The 21,724-nt window shown below is 42.7% G+C and overlaps 1 protein-coding gene across 1 annotated transcript in view; it reads left to right on the top strand.

The window, feature by feature from the left end:
- EPHA6 (EPH receptor A6) overlaps positions 1-21,724 on the top strand; it is an 815,765-nt gene that overhangs the window by 629,048 nt on the left and 164,993 nt on the right. The window contains exon 12 of the mRNA XM_075908927.2: positions 656-841. Within this exon, the coding sequence (XP_075765042.2) occupies positions 656-841 (186 nt within the window). The remainder of the gene's footprint in view (positions 1-655; positions 842-21,724) is intronic.

Here is a 21,724-nt window from a genome sequence, read left to right on the forward strand (position 1 = left end):
TTTGTTCATTTCAGACCAATTCTATAATTTGTCACGGTCATGTTGAATTTTAATTCTGTCCTCAAAAGTGATTGCAACCCCTCCCAATGTTGTGTCATCTCTCAGTTTTATATACCCCACTTTATTGACCCAGCTATTAAGCAAAATATTGAATTTACTGGATTCACAACAGAGCCTTGTGGGTCCCCATTGGATACATACTCCCAGTGTGGCAACAAACTGTTCATAAAAACCATTTGAGGATAGTCTTTCAACCAGTTGTGAATCTACCTGAGGGTATGTCTACACTACCACCCTAGTTCGAATTAGGGTGGTTAATGTAGGCAACCGGAATTGCAAATGAAGCCCGGGATTTGAATTTCCCGGGCTTCATTTGCATATTGCCGGGCACTGCCATTTTTAAATGTCCGCTAGTTCCGACTCCGTGCCCGCGGCTACACGCGGCACGAACTAGGTAGTTCGGATTAGGCTTCCTATTCCGAACTACCATTACTTCTCAGCTAATCCCTTCAGTACCTTAGCATTTCTGATTTTGCTCCTACTTCCATAGAGTCCTAAATTCTAAGGCCAGACTGAATTATTATGATCATGGAATCTGACCTCTAGAAAATGTGAATTGTCTATTTACAAAACTATTTGCTCTTGTTCATTTAAGGTGAATTTGGAGAGGTATGCAGTGGACGCCTGAAGACACCAGGGAAAAGAGAGATTCCAGTTGCCATTAAAACATTGAAAGGTGGCTATGTGGACAGGCAGAGAAGAGATTTCCTGAGAGAGGCTAGTATCATGGGACAATTTGACCACCCCAATATTATTCGCCTCGAAGGAGTTGTTACAAAAAGTAGGTTATTAATCTATTTTATTTATATCCTGTTGTGCCCCATTTTGGTATCAAAATTAAGGGCACCTTTCATGTTAAGAATACATGGGATTGCATTCTATAATAACAACTGAAACCACTTGTGCACAGAAGTTCTTATAAACTTTGGGACCGGTATCTTAGTATCAAGTAGCATATGCGTTTTTAATAGGGGATGTTACGTCTCTCTAAAAATCCTCCTGAATCAAATAATACCTTCAGAGGTTAATATGAAATTGGATTTCTTTGTTATCTACTGGAAAATTGAGTACCAGAGAGGAATCTAGAATCCCAGGTATTTTGAAAATGAAGGCAAATTACCTTGCAGAGATAAGAAAGTGATAGCTACATTCTTCTTTTCCCATAGCCACCCACACTCTATCATCCTGTGGTATTAGTGATAGTAGTCTCTGAATGTAGACCTCATTTTCTGTATACTATAAAAGTTTAAAACCTTTGTTAATAAATTGCTGGTCACTTGCAAGACCTTCAGGAAAATGTAATGAAGTAAAACAAATACACTTCAGTCCCTATTTTTAATTTAGAATAATCTATGAAAATTCTTCATCTTCATTCCTGTTCTAGCTCAGAGGACGCAAAAAAAACAAAAAAAAAAACCACATCTTACTGCTCCAGCAATCCCTGATAACCTTAATCCATATTTTTAGTTAACTTCAGGGCTGGATTAAGCTTTTCAGGGTCTGGTGCCAAATGTATTTGTGGGTCCCCATTGGAACAATGGAGCATGGCATGGGGGAGTTGGTCCCCAAAGTGAGGGACTAGCTAAGAGCAGGGCATGGCAGGGGCAGCCCACATCATCTAATCCAGTCATCTGAGGGCACTATTTACAAACTGACAGTTGCCAGATACTCAATGGCCAGCCCAACTTTGTGCTGCCAGAATGCACCTCCACTAAGGGACGGGCCCGTGCTGCAACATAATGCCCACGCTCACACTGAAACTCCCCTGATTCTGTGTGTCCAGAGCACACACCCCCAATCCTGCCACAAATGCACAGTCCCCTGCACACGATCACCGCCGCTGCCCCACACAGAACCACCACTCTATACACACAGATCTTTCCTGCCCCCTCACAGCCCAGCATTCCCCCCCCCAGGCCCTCCACAGACCTGTGCCCCACAACCTGCCTCCGAGCCCTCTGGAGGTGACTGTCTGCTGGGCTGTGCTACCAGTGCAGCAAGGGCTTGTCCCAGGGAGGGAAATCACTCTGCCCCCTTGTGAATGATGTGATCAGTCAAGGCCAGATCCCGGCCATGCCCTACACACTGCTCCCACTACTGGCTGAGACTGGCCAGGCATCTGCACCGGTGCCAGGTGGCTCAGCTCCAGGGTAACAGGTGGGTACCCACAAATGGGAAGCAGAGACTGCCTGAAAATGGAGGTGCACTGGGGTCTAGCCAGGAGGCAGAGAAGAGTAGGTGGATGGGGGCAGGGAGTGAAGAGGAGGCATTGGTCTGACCAGCAGGTAGAAAGGAGTAAGTCGTGGGCAGGCTTGGAGGAAGAGCCAGCGGGCTGGTGGGGTCTCGGGGCTCAGGGCAAGCCAGAGTCCCTTCTCAACTTGGGCCCAGCTCTGTGGTGCCACTGGTACCACTGTAAACCTGGCACTAGTTAGATTAAGAAACTTTCTAAACCACTAAAATGCAAAGTGACCATTTAAATCTGAGATGAAAGTCCTGTTAACATTCATGAAATTTATTTATAGCACACTTTTTGTAAAACTAAATACCAAGCCTCAAGAGGCATGATATTCTCATAATGAAATCCTGGCTATAATCAACCCATGATGTTTGCTGATTTGCAATGCTTCCTTCTGTTTATTTCTCTTTTAAAGTGTTTATTTCTCTTTTAAGTCGACCTGATGAAAGGTAATACATTGACAGTATAAAGCAGTGAAGTCTTCCTGTCTGCACAGCAGATACAATATAGGCAACAGAAATTCTTTTGTTATCATCACTTCAAAGTGCCTGTTGCTAGACTTGGGAGATGCTATGTCCTTAGAAGTAAGATGTTGGGCTGGTTTTCTGTGGTTAAGGCACTGAACTAGTGCTCCCACAGACTCACTGTGTGACCTTAGGCAAGTCAATCTCTGTGTACAATGGGGATACTAATCCTCCCTACCTCACAATGGAATTGCAAGGATACATTCATTAATGGTTCTGAGGTGCTCAGATACAACTGTGATGAGGACTACTATGCCATAAACTTTCAGAGCAGTATAGTTTGATCTTTATTATTGTTCCATCATCCATCACTTTGCTGAGACTTCCAGCAAGGTTGCCAGTTCATGCCAGGTAAGATACCACTAGGGAGGGAAAGGGGAGTTATTTGTGATATGGAAAGCTGTAGGATCTCAATTGAAAGCAGCTGCTCATTTCACAAGCCCTGGTGGACAGCTGTCCAATAGCAGTAATCACTTTCAGTCCTTGCCAGCCTGAGATGCACAATCCTCAGGTGCAACCCCACTGGGCTGCATGTGGGCCGCAGGTTGCCCACCACTGTGCTAGACTGGGCAATTTGCACATAGCATGAAGGAAGGAGCAGTGCAGAACTGCCCCACTCTTGAAGAAGTGCTAGGAGAGATTCTGGGTTCCCTGGTAAACAGGAAAGCACACACTCTGCTGCAGTCCTTCTACTTTCCAGCATTTTGTGGAACTATAGCCATAACTCCATTTTCTCCCCTCTCTGCTTCCTTTGCAATGCCATAGCTCCCCGAGGGTAGTATGCATGGAGTCCCTGTGCTTCCTTGAGAGAACAAAGTCTAGAATTCTGCCTAGTTCTTACACAAGCCAAGAAGGAATGGAGGTTTCTTAATCCAACTATGAAACCTGGTAAAGGTCAGGTAGAATTTGTCCCCGGGGTGACTTGTTTGTTGATAAAATAATTAAAAGGTGTTTTGTCTTAAGAGTTAGCCTGATAACTATTTATCTAGTATGCATCTCCATTGCACTAAGTTGTAGAGATACATCTGATAGAAAAAGTCTGAATAGAGTTGTACCACTGTACTTCAGCACTCTACTATAGCACATAATTTTTCCTCTAGTAGGCATCAAGCTATGAAGCTTAAGCCATTGCTAGTACATATATAGCATCAGTTTGCAAAGCAGTACTCTCCTTAACTATGTCATTGGCTATTGAACTACAAGAGAGAAAGCAGTTGATTGCAATAAGCAGAAAAGCACTACCAATGCAGTAATTATTGACTGGGGAATAACAAATGCTTCCATGTATTACACAAATGATAGATCTTATCTTGTAATTCCAAGTAAGCAGAAGTTAGCATTTAAGTAATAGTATTCCCCAGAGTTCCCTTTTGTGTGGTCTGCCAAAAAGAAGAATGATATAAAGCCCAGCAGTGGGCAATAACTGGCCTGCAAGCTGGATGCGGTTCATCAGGGGTAGATGCTAGTGAGCAGCTGGTGCTTTATATACCGCGCTTCCACAGATATGGCTGCCAGAAGCTCCTGTTTGCCACAGATAGCTCCCATTGGGTGGGAATGGCTGTCAGAAGCAGTGCAGACTAAGACACCTGGTGAGCTGTGTACTGCTTACTGCCTCCTCCCATAACCCCTTCATAAATGAATAATTCTGCTTTTAGAAGATATGTCATTCCCTTTTCTCACTGTTGTCTTTCTTGCATGTGCTAATCATGCTCCTTGTCCCAAACAGAAGAGAGAGCTGGGTATTATGGCTGTACCAGCTCTGTGTCACCAGAGGATCCATCTCCAATAGCTCATTTTGTTGTCTGTAGGAACATTTTCTGCCAGCCGTGCAGATCAAAGCAGACATCCTGGAGCACAGAATCTGGGCCTAGTAGTTCATTTACATCACTATTCAAAGGGCCAAACACACAAAAACAAGGCATTGCTTACATTGGATTTGTTTTAGAAACACTACTGATTTATGTAGGTTGAAATAAAAAGGCCATTTGTTGTTTAGCAGATCCACTCGTATAGATGCTGTCCCCAGTGCTAGGGCATTGAAGAAACTCCATGTTTTCCTTTCAAGACAATCTGCAGTCAGGGTGGTATTCTGCCTTTGGGAGCCCTGTTCATGAGCTAGTTTTTGTTTTTCACACTGAACATACTCAACCAAGTTTGTGCATCGTTATCCAAACTGGCATCCTTTCATAAATGGGCATTGGAGGTGATGAAGCTGCTTGCTTTATAGCACTCCGATGTTGCTGTGACCAAAGTTCCAGGAAGGCCACAAAGAGGTTACTCAATTAGGCAAACTGCAAAGAATGGTGATTATTCCAATACTTAGTTACACCAAGTTAGCCAAAAACAGCTTTCATAATAATACTTACAGAATCCAAAACACAGTTCCCTTAGAAGAAATCCAGCCTTTCCAGATAGCCAAGTCAAATATGTAATTCTACCAATCCCAAATGATCAGACACATTCCCTCACAGGATAATGAATATTTCATATTTTTACAAAACATTTGCTTACAGCAAGTTCTTATTTGCTAATGTCAAATGTATTTAAAAATAAAAGAATATTGGTTAAAACAATGGTTCCCAACTAATTTAGCATTGTAGACCACATATGCAGCCAACGGTGTGTTACCTGGGAAGAGGTGGCAATGCAGCTGGGTATAGAGATGAGGGAGGCAGGGTGGCGATGGCCCAACCTGACCCCAGATCCCTGATGTATGTGGTCCAGAAGGCCTAGAGTCAGAGCACACCTCCCAGAATCAGGCTTTCATCTATGTGGGAGTGTGACAGGGTCTCCAGCCCCAAGGGTCTTCCAAGGGGTGACACCCCATAAAGCATCCCCTCCCTTGTAGTCCCAGGCAGCCTAGTCCCTCAGGGTCAGACCCAGCGGCCTTGTCATTCAAAGTCCATGTTCTCCCTTCCTTGGGTGTGGGTGAGGGTAGGGGGCCCGGACCCACCTTCTCCACTGGGCCTCAGCCTAGGGCCCTGTTGGTGGTGGGCATGTTCCCAACCACCAGCTCAGCAGGAAATTCCTCTGAAATGCACCAGGCTCACTGGGTTGCCTTCTGGCTCCCTGTTCTTGGGCTACTTCCTACCCCTGTTCAGCTGCATAGGGAGAGATTGAGGAACAGGCTGCCACTCCTCAGGCTGCTGCTCCCCCAGTTGCTGCTCCTTGGGTGGCTGCTCCTTTGGTTGCGGCTCCCTCTGGCTCAGGCTGCTCCTCAGGCTGCTGCTCCTGGGTTAGGGCAGGAGCTCCTTCCCATCCGGTGGCCAGCCCCAACTGACCAGCTTCTCTGGCCTTTAAGCTAGGGCTGCAGTGCGAGCATGCCCAGCAGGGTTGTGGGGAAGGGGCCAGCTCCACCCAATAAGCCTGTCCTTCACCCTCCTGGCCTGTGCGGGGTTGGTACACCCCATCACAGAGAGGCACCTGATGGGGCTCACAGCTCCAGCCCCACTTCTGCCAAAGCCCCAAAACCTGGCAGGTGCACCCTACAAGGCAAAAGTCCCAAGGCTCCCTCCCTGCTGAGCAGAACCGTCTATCCCACCACTGTGCTGCAAGATAGATATCCTCAGCTTTCACACACACACACACACACACACACGCCCCCCCAGTAAATGAGAATGGGGGGGGAGGCAGGTGCACTTCAGTGTTAAAAGAGCTGCATGTGACTCGCAAGCCAGTTTGGCCACCTCTGATATATTGCCTTGTCTCTAAGAAAAGAGCCTGGAGGACAGCATCACCTTGCACTGTTCATGATGAAGGCAAAGTAGCAGCATGATCCTAATTCATTGCAATTTGCAGTGTGTAACTTTTCATTGCAGATCTCTTCTTCACTCATTACAAATGTCAGCAAGAGATATTAATGAATCTTTCTCCTTCCTCACTTTCCCCCTCCTCGGGGAAGATGTTATGTTTTAAGGCTTTGCGCCCTCTGGATAACGCATCAAACGTTGCTCTTTTCTCCATCCTGTTAACAGTTGGAGACTATTAAAGTGAGTTCAGAATTCACTTGGAGGGTTACATATTTTACAGTACGTTATTTTTATTATACACTGTGTTGTATGCTTGTCTCTTATACAAAAGGATGAGGTAAGTGACACTTTAATGTCAACCACATATCATGAGATTTTACTTTCAGGCAATCTAATTTTACTATATAAAAATGTTGGAAATTAAAAGTTAAACAGTGACTTTCTGAACTTGAATGCAACATATTAGTTTACATAATGTCTTTAGCACTGTCTACCAAGAAAAAATGTGAACTCTATTACTGTCTAGTAATTATTTTCTAAAATGTAAAATTTTTAAAGTCAACAGAAACTATCTGTCTTTGATAAGTTCCATGTTAACACCGCCTCACTGTAACACTATCAGAGTGTATACTTCACATTTAGACTATGTCTAGACTGGCATGATTTTCCGCAAATGCTTTTAACGGAAAAGCAATTTTTGCGGAAAAGCGTCCGTGTCAATCTAGACGCAGTTTTGCGCAAGAAAGCCCTGATCGCCATTTTCACCATCGGGGGGCTTTTTTGCGCAAAACAGTTTTTAGCTGTCTACACTGGCCCTCTTGCGCAAATACATTTGCACAAGAGGGCTTTTTCCCCGAATGGGAGCATCATAGTATTTGCGGAAGAACACTGACAATCTTACATGAGATCGTCAGTGTTCTTGCGGAAATTCAAGTGGCCAGTGTAGACAGCTGGCAAGTTTTTCCGCAAAAGCGGCTGTTTTTGTGGAAAAACTTGCCAGTCTAGACGCAGCCTTATTGTATTTCCATAAGGGTTTATCATTGATCAATTGTTTAGCTGAAGCAGTGTGTACATTTGGCTATATAGCAGAGTGCTCAGTTCTACTTTTCCTGAGATCAGAGCATCTCAGTCAAATATATATCAGTTTTGAAATCTACAATATTAATAATATTTTGAAAACCAAACAAAAAATAACATTGTACCTGCAACCAAAACTAGACTTTTTAGTTTATCCCCACACTTCAAGACATAACACTGCTAAGAAATATCCATGAAGAGGAAGACCAGTCTGAGTGCTGACATGAAAATGTGCATCCACCCAAGAAGGACTTTTAAAGTAATAATAAATTATGTAGAAATTAGCAATGTAGCAATTTTACACAGAGAAGAAGTTTAGAAATCAAAGGAAATAAAAAACCACAATAAGTGGTTTAAGTCTCTTGTGGGCCACACAATAATTGTGACATCTTTCATTCTTATCAAGTGGCATCATTGATATTTCCAATTCTATGTACAGGTAGGAAACTATGTAGCAAATATTGTGGTGAAATTATGTGATGTGTTGCGGTAAATTTTGAATGCCACATACTGTAATAGTTAATGTATCCAATGAAGCATATTTCAAATATATTGAAAACTTCATGGGATAAATTCATCCCTGGTGTAAATGGCATGACTCCTTGTCATGGAGTGCCCACTTCACACTGACTTGGAAAGGGTTAAATTGGTCAGACAGGCCAATTAACTCCCCGAGTGCATCTGGAGGTACCAAGGAGCTGGTCATTAATTAGAAGTAGGCTCAACTTTGCCAGTACAGGTGGGTGGCCCTGCATAAAGTGAAGTAGCTGGCTATATGCAGGGGTTGCAGACATTCAGGCCGCAGCCCCTCCCTGAGGTAAGGAGGTGGCAAACCCAGAGAAGAGAGAAGCCAGTAAAGAAGAAAGAAGCCCAGGGAAAACAGTAGTGAGGAATACGGAAATATAGGCCTTGGCTGCATATTGTGGGGACTCTGGGATAGACCTAATGTAATGGATGGGCCTGGCTTCCCCTACCATCCATTGGTTAGTGGCACAGGGCATTGGAGATGCCACCCTGACAACAAAGTCTAGAAGGCCTTTAAATTCCCTGGAAGGGAAGGACTTTACTGATCTGGCTGAAGGGCAAACCCACAAGAGGAAACTGCAAATCTGGAGTGAACAGGGTAGCAGAAGAAGATGATATGGGGAAGAAACGACTGGAGGGAGAATGTGGGTTGGGTGACCTAATACCCAGGAGACCAGCAGGAGGCGCTACAAGCAGTGAGCAAACCCCATAATTCTCCTGTACAGTCAATTGAGTTACACCTGCCTATTCAAGGGTGGCATTTGGCTCACTGTATTTGTTTTTCTTTGAATATTGTTTAAAAAGTTAAATAGCATTGCACATTACTATGAATTTAAATGGTACCATGATGAATAGGGGGGAAAAGCTACGAAAGATCAACTGTATATTTTCACTGGATGTGTTTTCTTAAAATGGTATCCCAAATGAAGAATTGGAAACTAGAGCTGCAGACCATGTCTGACACAAACAAAACTAAGTAAGTTAATTTATCCAGAACACTTTGTATAAAATAGGCTACCCTTAATGGACTCGTATCCAGAGTACTTAATTAATGTAGATAATGCTGAATTGATATTAAGCAAAAAATGTAGGACTTATAAATCGTATATACACTACTGTGCACATAATTTGTGGACGTTTTGTTCTATCAACATACAATACCCCAATAAATGGATGTTTCCTAAATGACAAGTACCTATAAGGAATTACCTCTTATACCCCTGGAAAATTATTCTTTTCATCTGACAGAACTTATTGGCAACAACCAAAAGGTCTTTATGGTTTCCAGCAGTTCCACTTTTTGCATTCTGCTTCTCTGTACTGTAGCTAGCAAGCAATACAGTATAACTGTCAGCTTTGCTGTATGTTTCATAGGCTGATAAACAAGGAAGAAAAAGCATATTGTCAAGTGGTCAAACAACTAACAGCTTGTTAGCAGCAGCTTAATCTGACCATGATACAGTGTTTGCCATGACTAAACCTTTATAATTTTTTCAAACGCTGCTTCTGTAAAGAAAGTACAAGGCAAATGGATTTCACACTCACTGCAGGATCTTTTTACAAAGCTGCCTGTATTTAATCACATACAGCTCATTTTTCAAAGGTAACAGATGCCTGAAGATGCAGATGTTGAAAATCTGTTGAAAACCCCACTAGGTACCTATCGACATCTTTAGCCACCTAAATACTTTTTTAAAAAATCAGTCCTTTTGTTATCCACAAAGGTTGTGCTTCGATTTGGGTTGGGGATTTTTGTTTTTGTTTTTGTTTTTTTTAAGGAAAGGCTTGATATGACAATCAATTTGCATAATTAACATCATTACCAGCAAGCAATTACATTTCAGGATAGGCTTCATTCTCCTGAATATATTATATAATTCACTTTTTTAAAAATCCCCATTAGGAAAGAGAAAGAAGATTGAACTATAAATTGAACAAATTAGTTGTAATGGGTAGATGGGATATGATGGGGTTTCTTGTGAATACAGTCCAGAGAATTAATGAGTAAAAAGGGCATAGGTTCAATTGTACTGATGAGGTCTGGTACAATTTATTTCTTATTTACATTGTTGATTTTGGCCTTGCATAATAGAACCATTATAATTCTGCCCTAGTCATAGTGAAACCAATTGAAAATTAGAGATCATTTTACAAATGAGTAAAAAATAAAATATAAATAAATTAAGGGTATGGATTCATAAACTGTATTTTCATTTATTTTATAAATATATATTCATTTATTATAACTGTCTTCATTACTTAACAGTGCACTGGTAAATGAACTATAGTCTATTTTGTAAAATTAGTAAATTAGTCTTAGTAAAACCAGTTGTTTCTTTTCTTGCTGATACATCTTTGATCAGAAGTAAAAGAAGACCATTGCATGTAATGGTGAAAAATCTTGGGTCTGAGGTTTTCCAAAATGATGATTAGGAAGATTCTATTGTGTTTTTAAGCTTGAGTCCAGCAGTGGTTGATTGTACATTGCTAATTTATTTTTAGAAATACTGTCCCCAGACTGAGTCAGGTCCAGTGCATCTGCCTCCTGCAATCCCCAACCAGAGTGAGGAATATAACAAACTGTGCACTTTCCTCTTGCTCCCTGATGATGGGGAATAACCAGCAATGTTCCCATACAAATTAGGGAGCTTCAGCCACCCCCACCCTCCCTAACCCCTGGCTGGGGTAGGTCCAGGTTCATCTGCCTCCTACATTCCCCATCCAGTATGAGGAATATGATTTGAGGGGGGAAGCTTCAGCTCCCCCCCTTCCCTCCCCAAGGGCACCAGGGGATGGGAGGCTTGGGGCTGGGGCAGTCCCAGATGGGGGGTGGGGGAGTGTGCCCCAAGTCAATCCCCTACTTGGTGATTCTGTCTCTTTTCCATATTATTATTCAGAACAAAAGCTTTAAAGAGAAAACATACATTTAAAAAACAATAAAACAGCTTACATGCAGGTCTTAGCTTACCAAACAGTCATCTATCTACTACATGGACACCCTGCTAAGAAAAGAATACTTCAAAACTTTTCTACAGGGGCTGTGCCTCTTGGACACACTCCCGTCTGTCCTTGGGACCAGTTAACACAACTTCTTTCCTTATGCCAGACTGGTCACTTTATACAGTTTTCATCCTTGTCAGATCTTTTGGACCAGTTCAAACCAGTCTGTGAAATTTTCCCCAGGAGGTTGACTCCTTCAGGCTTGCTACCAGTCTAGTGATTCCCATTAATTATTCTTCCTTTCCCACTGATTTTTAGTTCCTCCAGGAAACTACTGTAATTATCCCAGAGAGACAGAATACAATCCATAATATCTGCTCTTCTGAATGTAGAAACTGATTGAATTCGATATTACCAAAAAAGTCAGATTTTAGTTACCAAGACATGTGTCTTGCCCATCACTTATAATTAAGGGTCCTGAAATAATGACATGCTACTCATTTTTAGGATTTTCTGCCATTTTGGTGTTTGACATCTCTCTCTCGCTGTCTCTCCAGTTCCTTCTTCCAGCAATTTATTGTGCTCAGGATACTCTTATTAGCTTTTTTTTTTTTTTTTTTAGGCTCACAGTATTGTATTTCAGTTTGCAAAGGATTATATGAAATTTAAAATGCCTGTTCAGAGACATCCATCAAGCATTTTAATCTGTCAGAATTTGACTACTATAACTCAGTTATTTTTTGGAAGGCAAAGAAATCACTATCAACCTATTTTTCCTGTATAGTACAACATCTACACTCACTTTGCCATCTCTTACAAGGCCCAAACCTATTGATAAGAAGTGTAAAGTTATATGCAGAATCTATCACATGACTGCCCTCACAGACAGTGGTAAGCAGGAAAAAAATGACATGAGGGAAATTTAATTCCTTGGGTCAGATGACCCAATCTCATAAAAGGGTTTTGTATTGCTTTTCGGTGGGTTTGTCATTTTCCCTGGTTTGTACCTGGGACTTTAGCTTATACAGGATGTAATATTTGGAGTTTGAGCAAGAGGAATTTCAGGTAATTTTGATTGTAGTCCTATTCCAAGAAGAAATTCTAGCTTGAGAACTCAGAACATTTCGGGGCATTAAATTTTTGAAAATAATATAGATTCAAATATAGAACTAACAACTACCATGTGTGTTCTGGGACTAAAGACTGATGACTTGCTAAGAAATTGACCCACAATGAATGAAAGTCTCAATATAGTGCAATATCTGCCTGGAAATGTAGTAGTTTACTTCAAACCTTCCATTTGTTGGAACTTAAGGTTCATTTTTCCTTTTCTTTTATCCTGTCAGCAACTTAGACAAATGTGCAAGCTATCCTTTTTCCCATGCCATTTATCTAATAAAGAAGATTTCTTGGAGCAGGATATAGCAGTCATGATTAATACCTTTATTACCCCACATTTTGCACACTTATCAACTCTTCTTTCCTTCCCTTTGCGTTGCTGTTTGACTTATAATATACAGCTATAGCCTTTGGACCAGCAGTAGTCCACAGAAGGGAAAAAAAAAGATAAGCAGTGTATGACTGGGGAGGTGGGAGAATGGGCGGTGCAGAAAACTGTAGAGACCAATTGCTGTACGCTATAATTAGATCTTGTTATTGTCTGTGTCTATCTCACACTAGTAGATGTAGCATGTTGTTCTATGATCTGTCAGAGCTTAACAGTTCAGAAATCGTGCTAAGAGTGTATTTGCATAGGAGAAAAATAGGGAACACTTGCATAATACCAAAAGTGGTAGTGATCATAATGATGATTCTGCAGGTGACGCACCCCATTCCCATTCCTAGATTTGTGCTAAATTTATGCTCCTGCCTGTTAGGTAACACAGTGCTATATGAGGTTGTCTTTTAGATCAGATTTAAAATTGAGGATGCAGTCCCAGTTATTATGAAATAGCCAATGCTATTTTTTGTAAGGGAAATGGGTGATGATCACACTGTCTTAGCCAAATTCTAACTCTTGTTAATATTTTCTACTTACTAACATTTCCCCTGTCATTTGTCAACTTGGTGCTGAATTCTTTTCAATTTTTGATCTTAAAATGTTGCACAGTATTTGTGTGAGGTTACAGAGCTGCAGTGTTCTACCCCAGAGGTGTTTGTATTTCACTGGTGACTCATAGAGCTCCTACTTATTTACATATTACAAAGGGATACTGTAACGCTTTATTAGGTAGTGTGTAAAATACTCTGAGAGCCTGAGATGTAATGCACTTGTAAAAACCATTATTACAAGTAAATAGTTTTAGTTAAATCTGAGCACACCTTTGGACTGGACTCTACACACAAATTAGGCAAAAGAATGCCTATCTTCCCCAGGGCAGGGGGTGAGGAACCTAAGGCCCCAGGGGCCAGATGTGGCCCCTGGGTTGCCTGGATACAGTCTCTCGGGGCTCGGGCTCCTCCCCAGCATTGGAAAGCCCACGCAGGTGCTCCAGCCCCCCACCATCCCATTGTGGTCCTGGAGAACACAAAAATCAACTAGTCTGGGCCAGCCTAGACGCTGGTGTGCAAGGGGAATGTTGAGAGTGTTTCTCCTCGTTTGGGAGCCATGGCAGTGAGGGTTTGTTTTTGTTCTTTTTTCCTTCTCACTTGTGTGCAGTCCCTGACTGATTTTTCTGTGAGTCAGTGGCCCCTGACCCCAAAAAAGTTTTCCCTCCCCTGTTCTAGGGCTTAGACTTTCAGATTCCAGCCATGGGGCTACAATGCTCATGCTCAAAGGCAGGAACTTTTACAGCAAAATTTAGGCACCTATAAGGTTAGGCAGCAGCTGAGTTGGAGTTTTGTGAATCTAAGACTTAAGCACGTGAAGTGACAAAGGCTTCTGTTTGTGCGTCTAGACCCTTGTTTATTCTCCCCATTGCTTTCCCTCTATATTATCAGCTGCCACCCTGATTATTGTATATTTTTATGGATTTAGTTATTTTTTCTTGATATGATAATATGTTTAACTCATGGGGAAAAACCTTGCTGTCCTTACTGAGGTGCAAATCCTCACTGAAGTCATTGGGACAGAATCAGGGTTTGAGTAAGTCTTGAACAATTTGGTCTCTAATTTTATTAAAGTACAATCATTTAACGCATATTTTGAAAATGTGAGGTGCACAATCATGTTAAGAAAGCACTCTTAAATGTGTTTGGGAGTTTGGTGCTTAGGCACTTTTGAAAATTCCAGTAGGTGTCTATCTTCATTCTTAGCTGCATTAATATCTTGAAAATCTGGTCCTAGTGCCTAAATTGCTTTTCAAAATAGGACCTAATTGCATCTAAAAATATTATCTTCCTACAGGTTTGGAAAACACTAATATCCAGCTGCTTGTTACCTGCTTTTCTAGTCAGATTTTTGGTAATCCTTCATGTTTTATTAATTTATGATATATCATTTAACCTCTGACTCAAGGGGTAGGAATTATAATGAATCATAAAAAAATAATGTGTGTTAATGAACATAGCCATCAGAGAACATTAATTCAGGTTAAGAAAGAATGAATATTTTAAAACTGAATGGTAAAGAGATCCTATACTCTCATGTAAGCAATCTGATTTTATAATTCATAGAACCATAGGAGTTAGATATGGAAAAGGCAACTTAAGTTATCCACTTCATTCTCCTACTAATACAAAAATGATTGAAACAAAGCACAACTGTAAAAGTATCAGAGACCAGGACATGGGCAGTCATGCTTAGCGTTTGAAGCAGGAGTCCAGCATAATGATTAGAAGAAAAAATCTAATGCTAGAAGCCAGAGACAAGGATCACAGCTGGATTCAGGAATCAGAGCCAACATTTAGAACCAGCGCCAAAGTCAGAGGCCCAGTGCCAGAGCCCAGGGTCCAAATCAGTGTGAGAGGCGAGATGCCAGAGATGGAATCAGAAGTCAGGAATCAGAGGTGAGGATCAGAACCAGGTCACTTAAAGTGAGGCAAGTCAGGGAATGAGCAGGTGCAGGAATTGTCATAGCTGTGGGCAAATGGTTTGAGCAGCTGCTGGGCTAACGAGCTGGTATGTCTACTCTTCCAACTGATCAGGCAGCCTACTTCAAGCCAGATATGTTCATTAAGTGGCCCAGAGAGTGGCTCTGCTGCAGGCCTGGATTCCTGATAAATATTTTTAGTGGGACAGAGAAAAGTTGAGAGAAAGAAAAGGAGCTTTTAAGAAAGATGAAATACAAGACCAGTGAATAACTGTATTCTGCCATTTGCATATGGCATAATACACAACAGGCACATGCTAACTGTTACATTTGGTTGAGAAATACTGAAGGAAGGGAACAGTGGCATGTCGAATTTATCCTTATTCCAAACCAGAGCATCCATTTTTATGCCACTGCTGAGCGCTTGTACACAAGATTTTAGGGAATACAGCCAACTGAGACATGGCAGGCAATGTGTTTCCTAAGCAAATATACTCACTTTCTGGTGAACGCAACTAAAAGCCACTAAAAATAATAACTTCCAATCCATTTCATTATTTGAGCGGGCCTTTGAAAATTGTTAGGGGAATAGTCCTGGTGTCGGAGAGGTGTCTTTTGCTGTCACCATCAAAATCTGTTCAGACTTGGATGAGTTATAAATCATTGAAAATTGCTATGTGCTCTGTTCTACAGAGACTTGCTGCTGAAATTGCTCAACGTTTCCTCTGCATTGAGCATGCTCTCTGGCATCTTGCTTCAACATAGCACAAAGAATTGAAGTTCCAGGCAACAGACAAATTGATGCTACTACCTCCACCACTGTAATGCCGCGCCCCATCAAAATACCAAAAGAGTAGCATTCATTAGCAGATTTTTATGTATGTAATTTGTTTATGTAGTATTTCCTTGCTCAGCTCCTGTTAGTAAATCCTCTGATGGTATTGATCCCACAGAATTCTTTTTTTAGCTCCCCCTACCTTGGAATCTTGTCATTTCCATTTCACAGTCCATATTTGTCTTTCCAGTTCATACATTTACAGCTCAGGTTACAGCTAACTAAATAATTTAGATTCAAACTGTCTGGGATCTATCCTAGACTCTGAAATTTAGGTTGGGATTAGGGTTTGCAAAGAGTAATATTATTTGCACTTTACTTTTTTTGAACATATTATATCACTGCCTATAAATCAGTGTACCAGTCTCCGGAGACGCAATGTAAAAATAGTTAAAAGGGGCTTCATAATTAGATCATATGAATTCACAGAATATTCAGTTTAAGTGTGTTGCCCTCTCAGTGTGAGTACATGATGCTGTTGGAAGTTATGTACACACATTTTAAAAATGCAAATATATTCAGTTTGAGATTCCAGAATGGATTCATGACTAAGTTAATTGGAAAATAGTGTAGTTTTTCTACCAAATTTTAACAAGGTCATTTCTACTGAATTTAAGCATAGATAAATAAGCTGTTTGTTATGCCTAATGACTAATTTCTATATTTACTTTAGAGATATATAACAGAATACGCACATTAAAAGAACAAATGTTTTTGTAATCAGAATACAGTATTATGTAATTTCTTAAACTACAGAAACTTGTTAAATTAATGTTGGTCTAGTGAGAAATTATCTACTTTTCAATTCTGAGTGTTGTAGCTATAAGAAAATGTAAGGCTGTGGTGATCTAAATCCTTCTTTTAGCATATAGTTTTTTATGCTTTAGAATGTTTAAATATTTTATTTACAGCTAGAAGATTTACCCAGGATTTCTTGGGTACTTAACTCAATTATTTTTTGTTTTTCTTCATTTAAATCATTGCTCTGGGGTGGGGCTGAGGATGAGAGGTTCACTATACAGTCTTCCCTGGGGAGAGAGGACTACCCCAGCCCTCTCTCACCACAGCAGCTTGGGGACAGGTGAAAAGCTCTTCTCCATAAGCCATTGCAGCTCCAGCAGGCACAGCCGGGGGAAGAGGTGTGTGTCCCAGGGCTGGGGCGTGTCGCAGGGCTGGGGCGTGTCCCAGGGCTAGGGCGTGTCCAGGTTAGTCTGCCCCAGGGTACTTCAGAACTAGATTAAGGAACGGAGCAAACTGTTCACTTTCCCCTCGCTCCTTGATAAAGGGAAACAGCCAGCAATGTTCCTGTACAAAGATGATCCTGTTGGAGATGTCCCTCCAATCAGAGGTGAAGAAACAACAGCCTCTCTCAGAACCTCTGAGGAGAAAACAAGTGGCATTCCCTCTGGGAAACCAGAACTCACATGTCTTTGCAGAGGTCTGCAAAAAGAGAGAGAGTCTCTGTAGTAAATTGAGAGTCAGTAACATTGAGTCAGCAGGCCTGAAAAAAGGCCTGTAACATAAAAAACAGCAACAGGCCTGGAATCAAGTGAGCAAGACTTTGGTTCAGTAACAAAGGAGCCAAGAAAGAGGCCCTATTGATAATTGTGTGATTGTGTAAGTTAGTTTGAGCATGAAAGGACATAGGGAGGCACTGGGTACAGATTGTAAGCCAGAGGGGAATAACAGAATATCTTAATAAGAAATGTCTTGGTACCAAAGACTCCCCCAAAACTAACGTACATACTGGCCTACGTTCAGGACCAGGTCGAAGTTGACAGCATGAAGGATGGTAAGTAAGCCACCCTTCCGTAAGGTGAGAGGTGGTAACTAGGTAACAGATGGTGGCAACATGGTACGTAAAGAAGTGATGTTAGTTCTTTGTACATATCTATAAAAGGGCACCACAAATGGTGAGTGACGATCGACCTTGGGGGAGGTGGAGTGCACTAGGCACCTGAAACAGCAAGTATCATTGCTGAGACTTACAGAATGCACAGTGGCTTAACATTGGCTAACCACTGTTAATATTTGTCATTTGGCAATAGTCCTGCTAAGTGTTGATACATTGTCAATGCTTGCAAAATGCACATTGGCTTGGCATTGAGACTTTCTGCAGACAACTGTTAATGCATTAGCATTTGGCAATAAACCTGCTCGATTAGTTTCATCCTTGTCTGAATCTGTCATTTCCGGGGTCTCTCAGAGATCTACTGTGTTGACCCAAGTGCACGGGGTTTAGCGTTTTAAATAAAGGGAGCACATGCACGTACGCAGACAAAAGTTTATCATCACCGATGGAGTAAAGGACTTGGCAGGAATGAACCCAGACAACCCCAAAATTCTGACTGACAACAGTCTCCTGACAGGTTGCTTCCTCCAATGCCATCTCATTCTTGGGAAACCACCGATGAATCTCTAAGCACCTCTGGCACCACCAAGGTCCAAGAGAAAGCAGAGGCATGTAGGCACCATCAAAAACATGTCTGCACCACAGCACTGTGCTAACAGGTACGGGATTTTACTTCAAAAACCTCAGCAGGCACCATGCCTCCACCCCCAGCACCACAAAATCAGACAGCACTGAGAGACAGGGCTACACCAGCACCAACCACAGTGAACCAGCAATAACACTGATTAGTACCAACCCAATTATGTTTGGGGTCAGCATCAGCAGTGCCAACTTCCCAGCAAGCAGCATTGACACAGTCTCTGCTTCACCAGAGAGACCTGGAAATCTCATTGGCGCCACAGGCACCTGTTCTCAGTGCAGAGAGCCCCCACCCCCAACAGATTCCATCAGAGCTCCTAGCTCCCAGAACAAGGCAATACTCTCAAGTGAGGAGGAGGAGGACACTATTTGACATCCCCACATCACTCATCACCCAAAACCCACTGACCATCATAGAGCCATATGGGTCTAAACCACTGGATGAGACAACCATGATATGGCCCTCCTTGGATGTACCCTCTCAAGGGCTTCCCATTACAATGGGCACATCAGGAGCCTTGGAGCTCATTTAGGGTACATCAGTCTAGATTCTCTGCTGCCCTAAGACATGAGCTGTGCTCCCACCCTGTACTCCCTAAACCACAACAATCACAGGTACAGGAAGTGGGAGAGGACACAGAGACAGGAAAACTCCAAGACACATCTCCTGCACAAACTCACCTTTCTCCCCAGATGAGATGATCATACCCCCATCTTCCCCTTCAGTGGGCAACTTGAAACAGTTCTGAAAAGCTGTTCAGTAGTGTAACACAAAGACAGAACATCTCATTAGAGGAGGTAAAGACAAACTCACCCAAGCTGGTAAAAATTCTACAACCAGCCTTTACCTCTAAAATTGCTCTACCTATTAATGAGGCCATCTTAGACACTATGGAGACAATCTGGCATATATTGGCTTTGATTCTGCCCAAAAGGGTGGATAGAATATAATATATACCATCACAAGGGACTGGTTTCAGCCCTGTTCACACATCCACCTTCTAGTTTTCTAGTAGTCCGGGCTGTTAAGCATTGCAACAAATAGCCACAATTCAAACCTATGTCCTGTTGTATCATGCAAGCAAGGTAGTAACAAACTTCAACAGGCCTTTATTTACCAAAGGTGAAACTTCTTTACAAAGCTGCTGCTGCTCCTCTCTGTAGCTCTCACTCAGGCCTGGCCCATCTCCTCCCCCCTCCTTCCTATTTCCTGTGCTTCCAGATTCCCAACAGCCAGTGCTCCCAGTTCTAATAATTACAAGCAGCATCTAAAACACCACATGCTCCAAGATAAAAAACACAAAAGACTTGATCTATTTGGGTGCAAAATACACAAATTGAGCATTCTTCAATTTAGAGTGGACGATTATTCTACATTCTTAGCCAAATACAACTACAACAGCTATGCAAAACTTACAACATTCTCATCCAAACTGCCAGGCACAATTCCAAACCATTGTCAACGAGGGCAAGCTTATAGCCAAAACAGCACTCCAGGCATCATTGGACACTGCAGACACAGCTGCTAGAACCATACAGCTGTGGTACTATGTCAGGCATCATTGCTCCAGACATCTGGAATACCGAAGGAACTCCAGGTGAAGGCTGAGAACTTACCTTTCCACAAGGAACACCTTTCCTCACAAAAGACAGATAAGGAGCTTCATTCCATGAAGGACTCTCGTGCCACACTTCAGACACTGGGAGTTTACAACCCACCTGCAAAGAGCAGGAGATACCAGCCATACCAGGTGCCCAGAGATTCTTCACACAGAAAACAAAAAACAACCCAAACATATGACAGCCAGTGTCAGCACTAGCAGTCACAACGCACGTGAACACCTCAGTCTCCTGTACCAACGTCCCAATCACAATTTTGAAAAGTTAGTTGAGAGTTCAAATTACATCCCTTATATGAGAATGCTCATATTCAACACAGTCTGTATCTTTGGCCATCAACTCCCATCTTTCTTCCACACATGAGCCACCGTAATACACCAAATGATGCTAGAAATAATTGATTTAGAACATATTATTCCTTGCATATCTTTACCTTACCCTTTTCCCTGTTCCACTTCAGGGACCCTTTTCACAAACACCTATTACAAGAAGTCTATCATCTTCTACAACTAGGTGATGCGGAACACATACCACCTCAGTTGAAAGGAAAAGGAGTCTATCCCATTATTTCTGATCCTGATTAAAAATGGGAAATGTAGACCCATCCTGGATCTACAAAAACTAAAATTCATAAAATCCCCCAAAGTTCAAAATGGTAACACAGTGGACAATACTCCTGGCACTTCAAAGTGGGAACTGTTTTTCATCCTTTGACCTACATGATGCATCTGTTCACATAGCCATCCACCCGGCTCACAGAAAGTTTTTATGATTCAAGATAGGACAAGAGCACTTCCAGTATGGCATATCCACTATAGCATGGTGTCACGCATCAGGCCCCCCCTTTCCCAGTTCGGGGCTCGCCTTCTGTCCCTCCGTCCACCTTGGTATCCTGCTTCTCCCCCGTTCAGGAGGGCACTGTGCTCTGTTGTCCTACTCCAGGTGCAGGAAGGGGACCTGGGCCCTCCCTCTCTCCAGGTCCCAGCCCAGGACCCTAAGAACAGGTGTCCAAGACACCTGCCTCGACCGGGGGGGCAAAGCCGCAACTCACCGGTCCTCAGGCCTTCTGTGGTCCTGTCCTGGGCTCCTTCCTCCCTCACTGGAGCTTCCATCCGCTGGTCCATCTCTGTTCTCCTCCGGACGCCTGTCCATAGAGCCAGGCTCCCCCTGGAGCTTCCACCGTAAAAGGGGAGGGGGTTTGCCCAGAAAGGGCGCACAGTCCTAACGAACATTCCCCTCCTCCTGCCAGCTCCCTCTCCCCTTTTAAAGCCGGCGCCTGTTGTCGGGACACCGGCTCATGTACTCCCCGGGCCATCCGCCCCTCCCCCTCTGTGACTGCTGGGGATGCTTCTGCGCCTGCGCCGGCGCCCGCAGCCGCCACCGAGCAGGTTCGGCAGAGGCGCGTGCATCCCGCGGCACTGGACCCACCTCCTCAGCACCCGCCGCCCCGTAACACACCCTCTTCGTTAAGTCTCTTGCCTTTTCGCCTTCTTTGTTTTCCCCCGGTTGCTTCAGTCTCGAGAAAAAGTCTGCGTTCCCGTGTTTATGGCCTGGTCGATGTGCCACTTCAAACCTGTAGGGTTGTAAGGCCAGATACCGCCTCGTTATTCTCGGATTTACCTCCTTCATGGATTGCAACCATTTCAGGGGAGTGTGGTCGGTTACTAGTTTGAACAGGTTCCCAAGCAAGTAATAG

This window comes from Pelodiscus sinensis, chromosome 1 (assembly GCF_052426305.1).
Source record: "Pelodiscus sinensis isolate ZL-2025 chromosome 1, ASM5242630v1, whole genome shotgun sequence".
In the NCBI taxonomy this organism is placed as follows: domain Eukaryota; kingdom Metazoa; phylum Chordata; order Testudines; family Trionychidae; genus Pelodiscus; species Pelodiscus sinensis.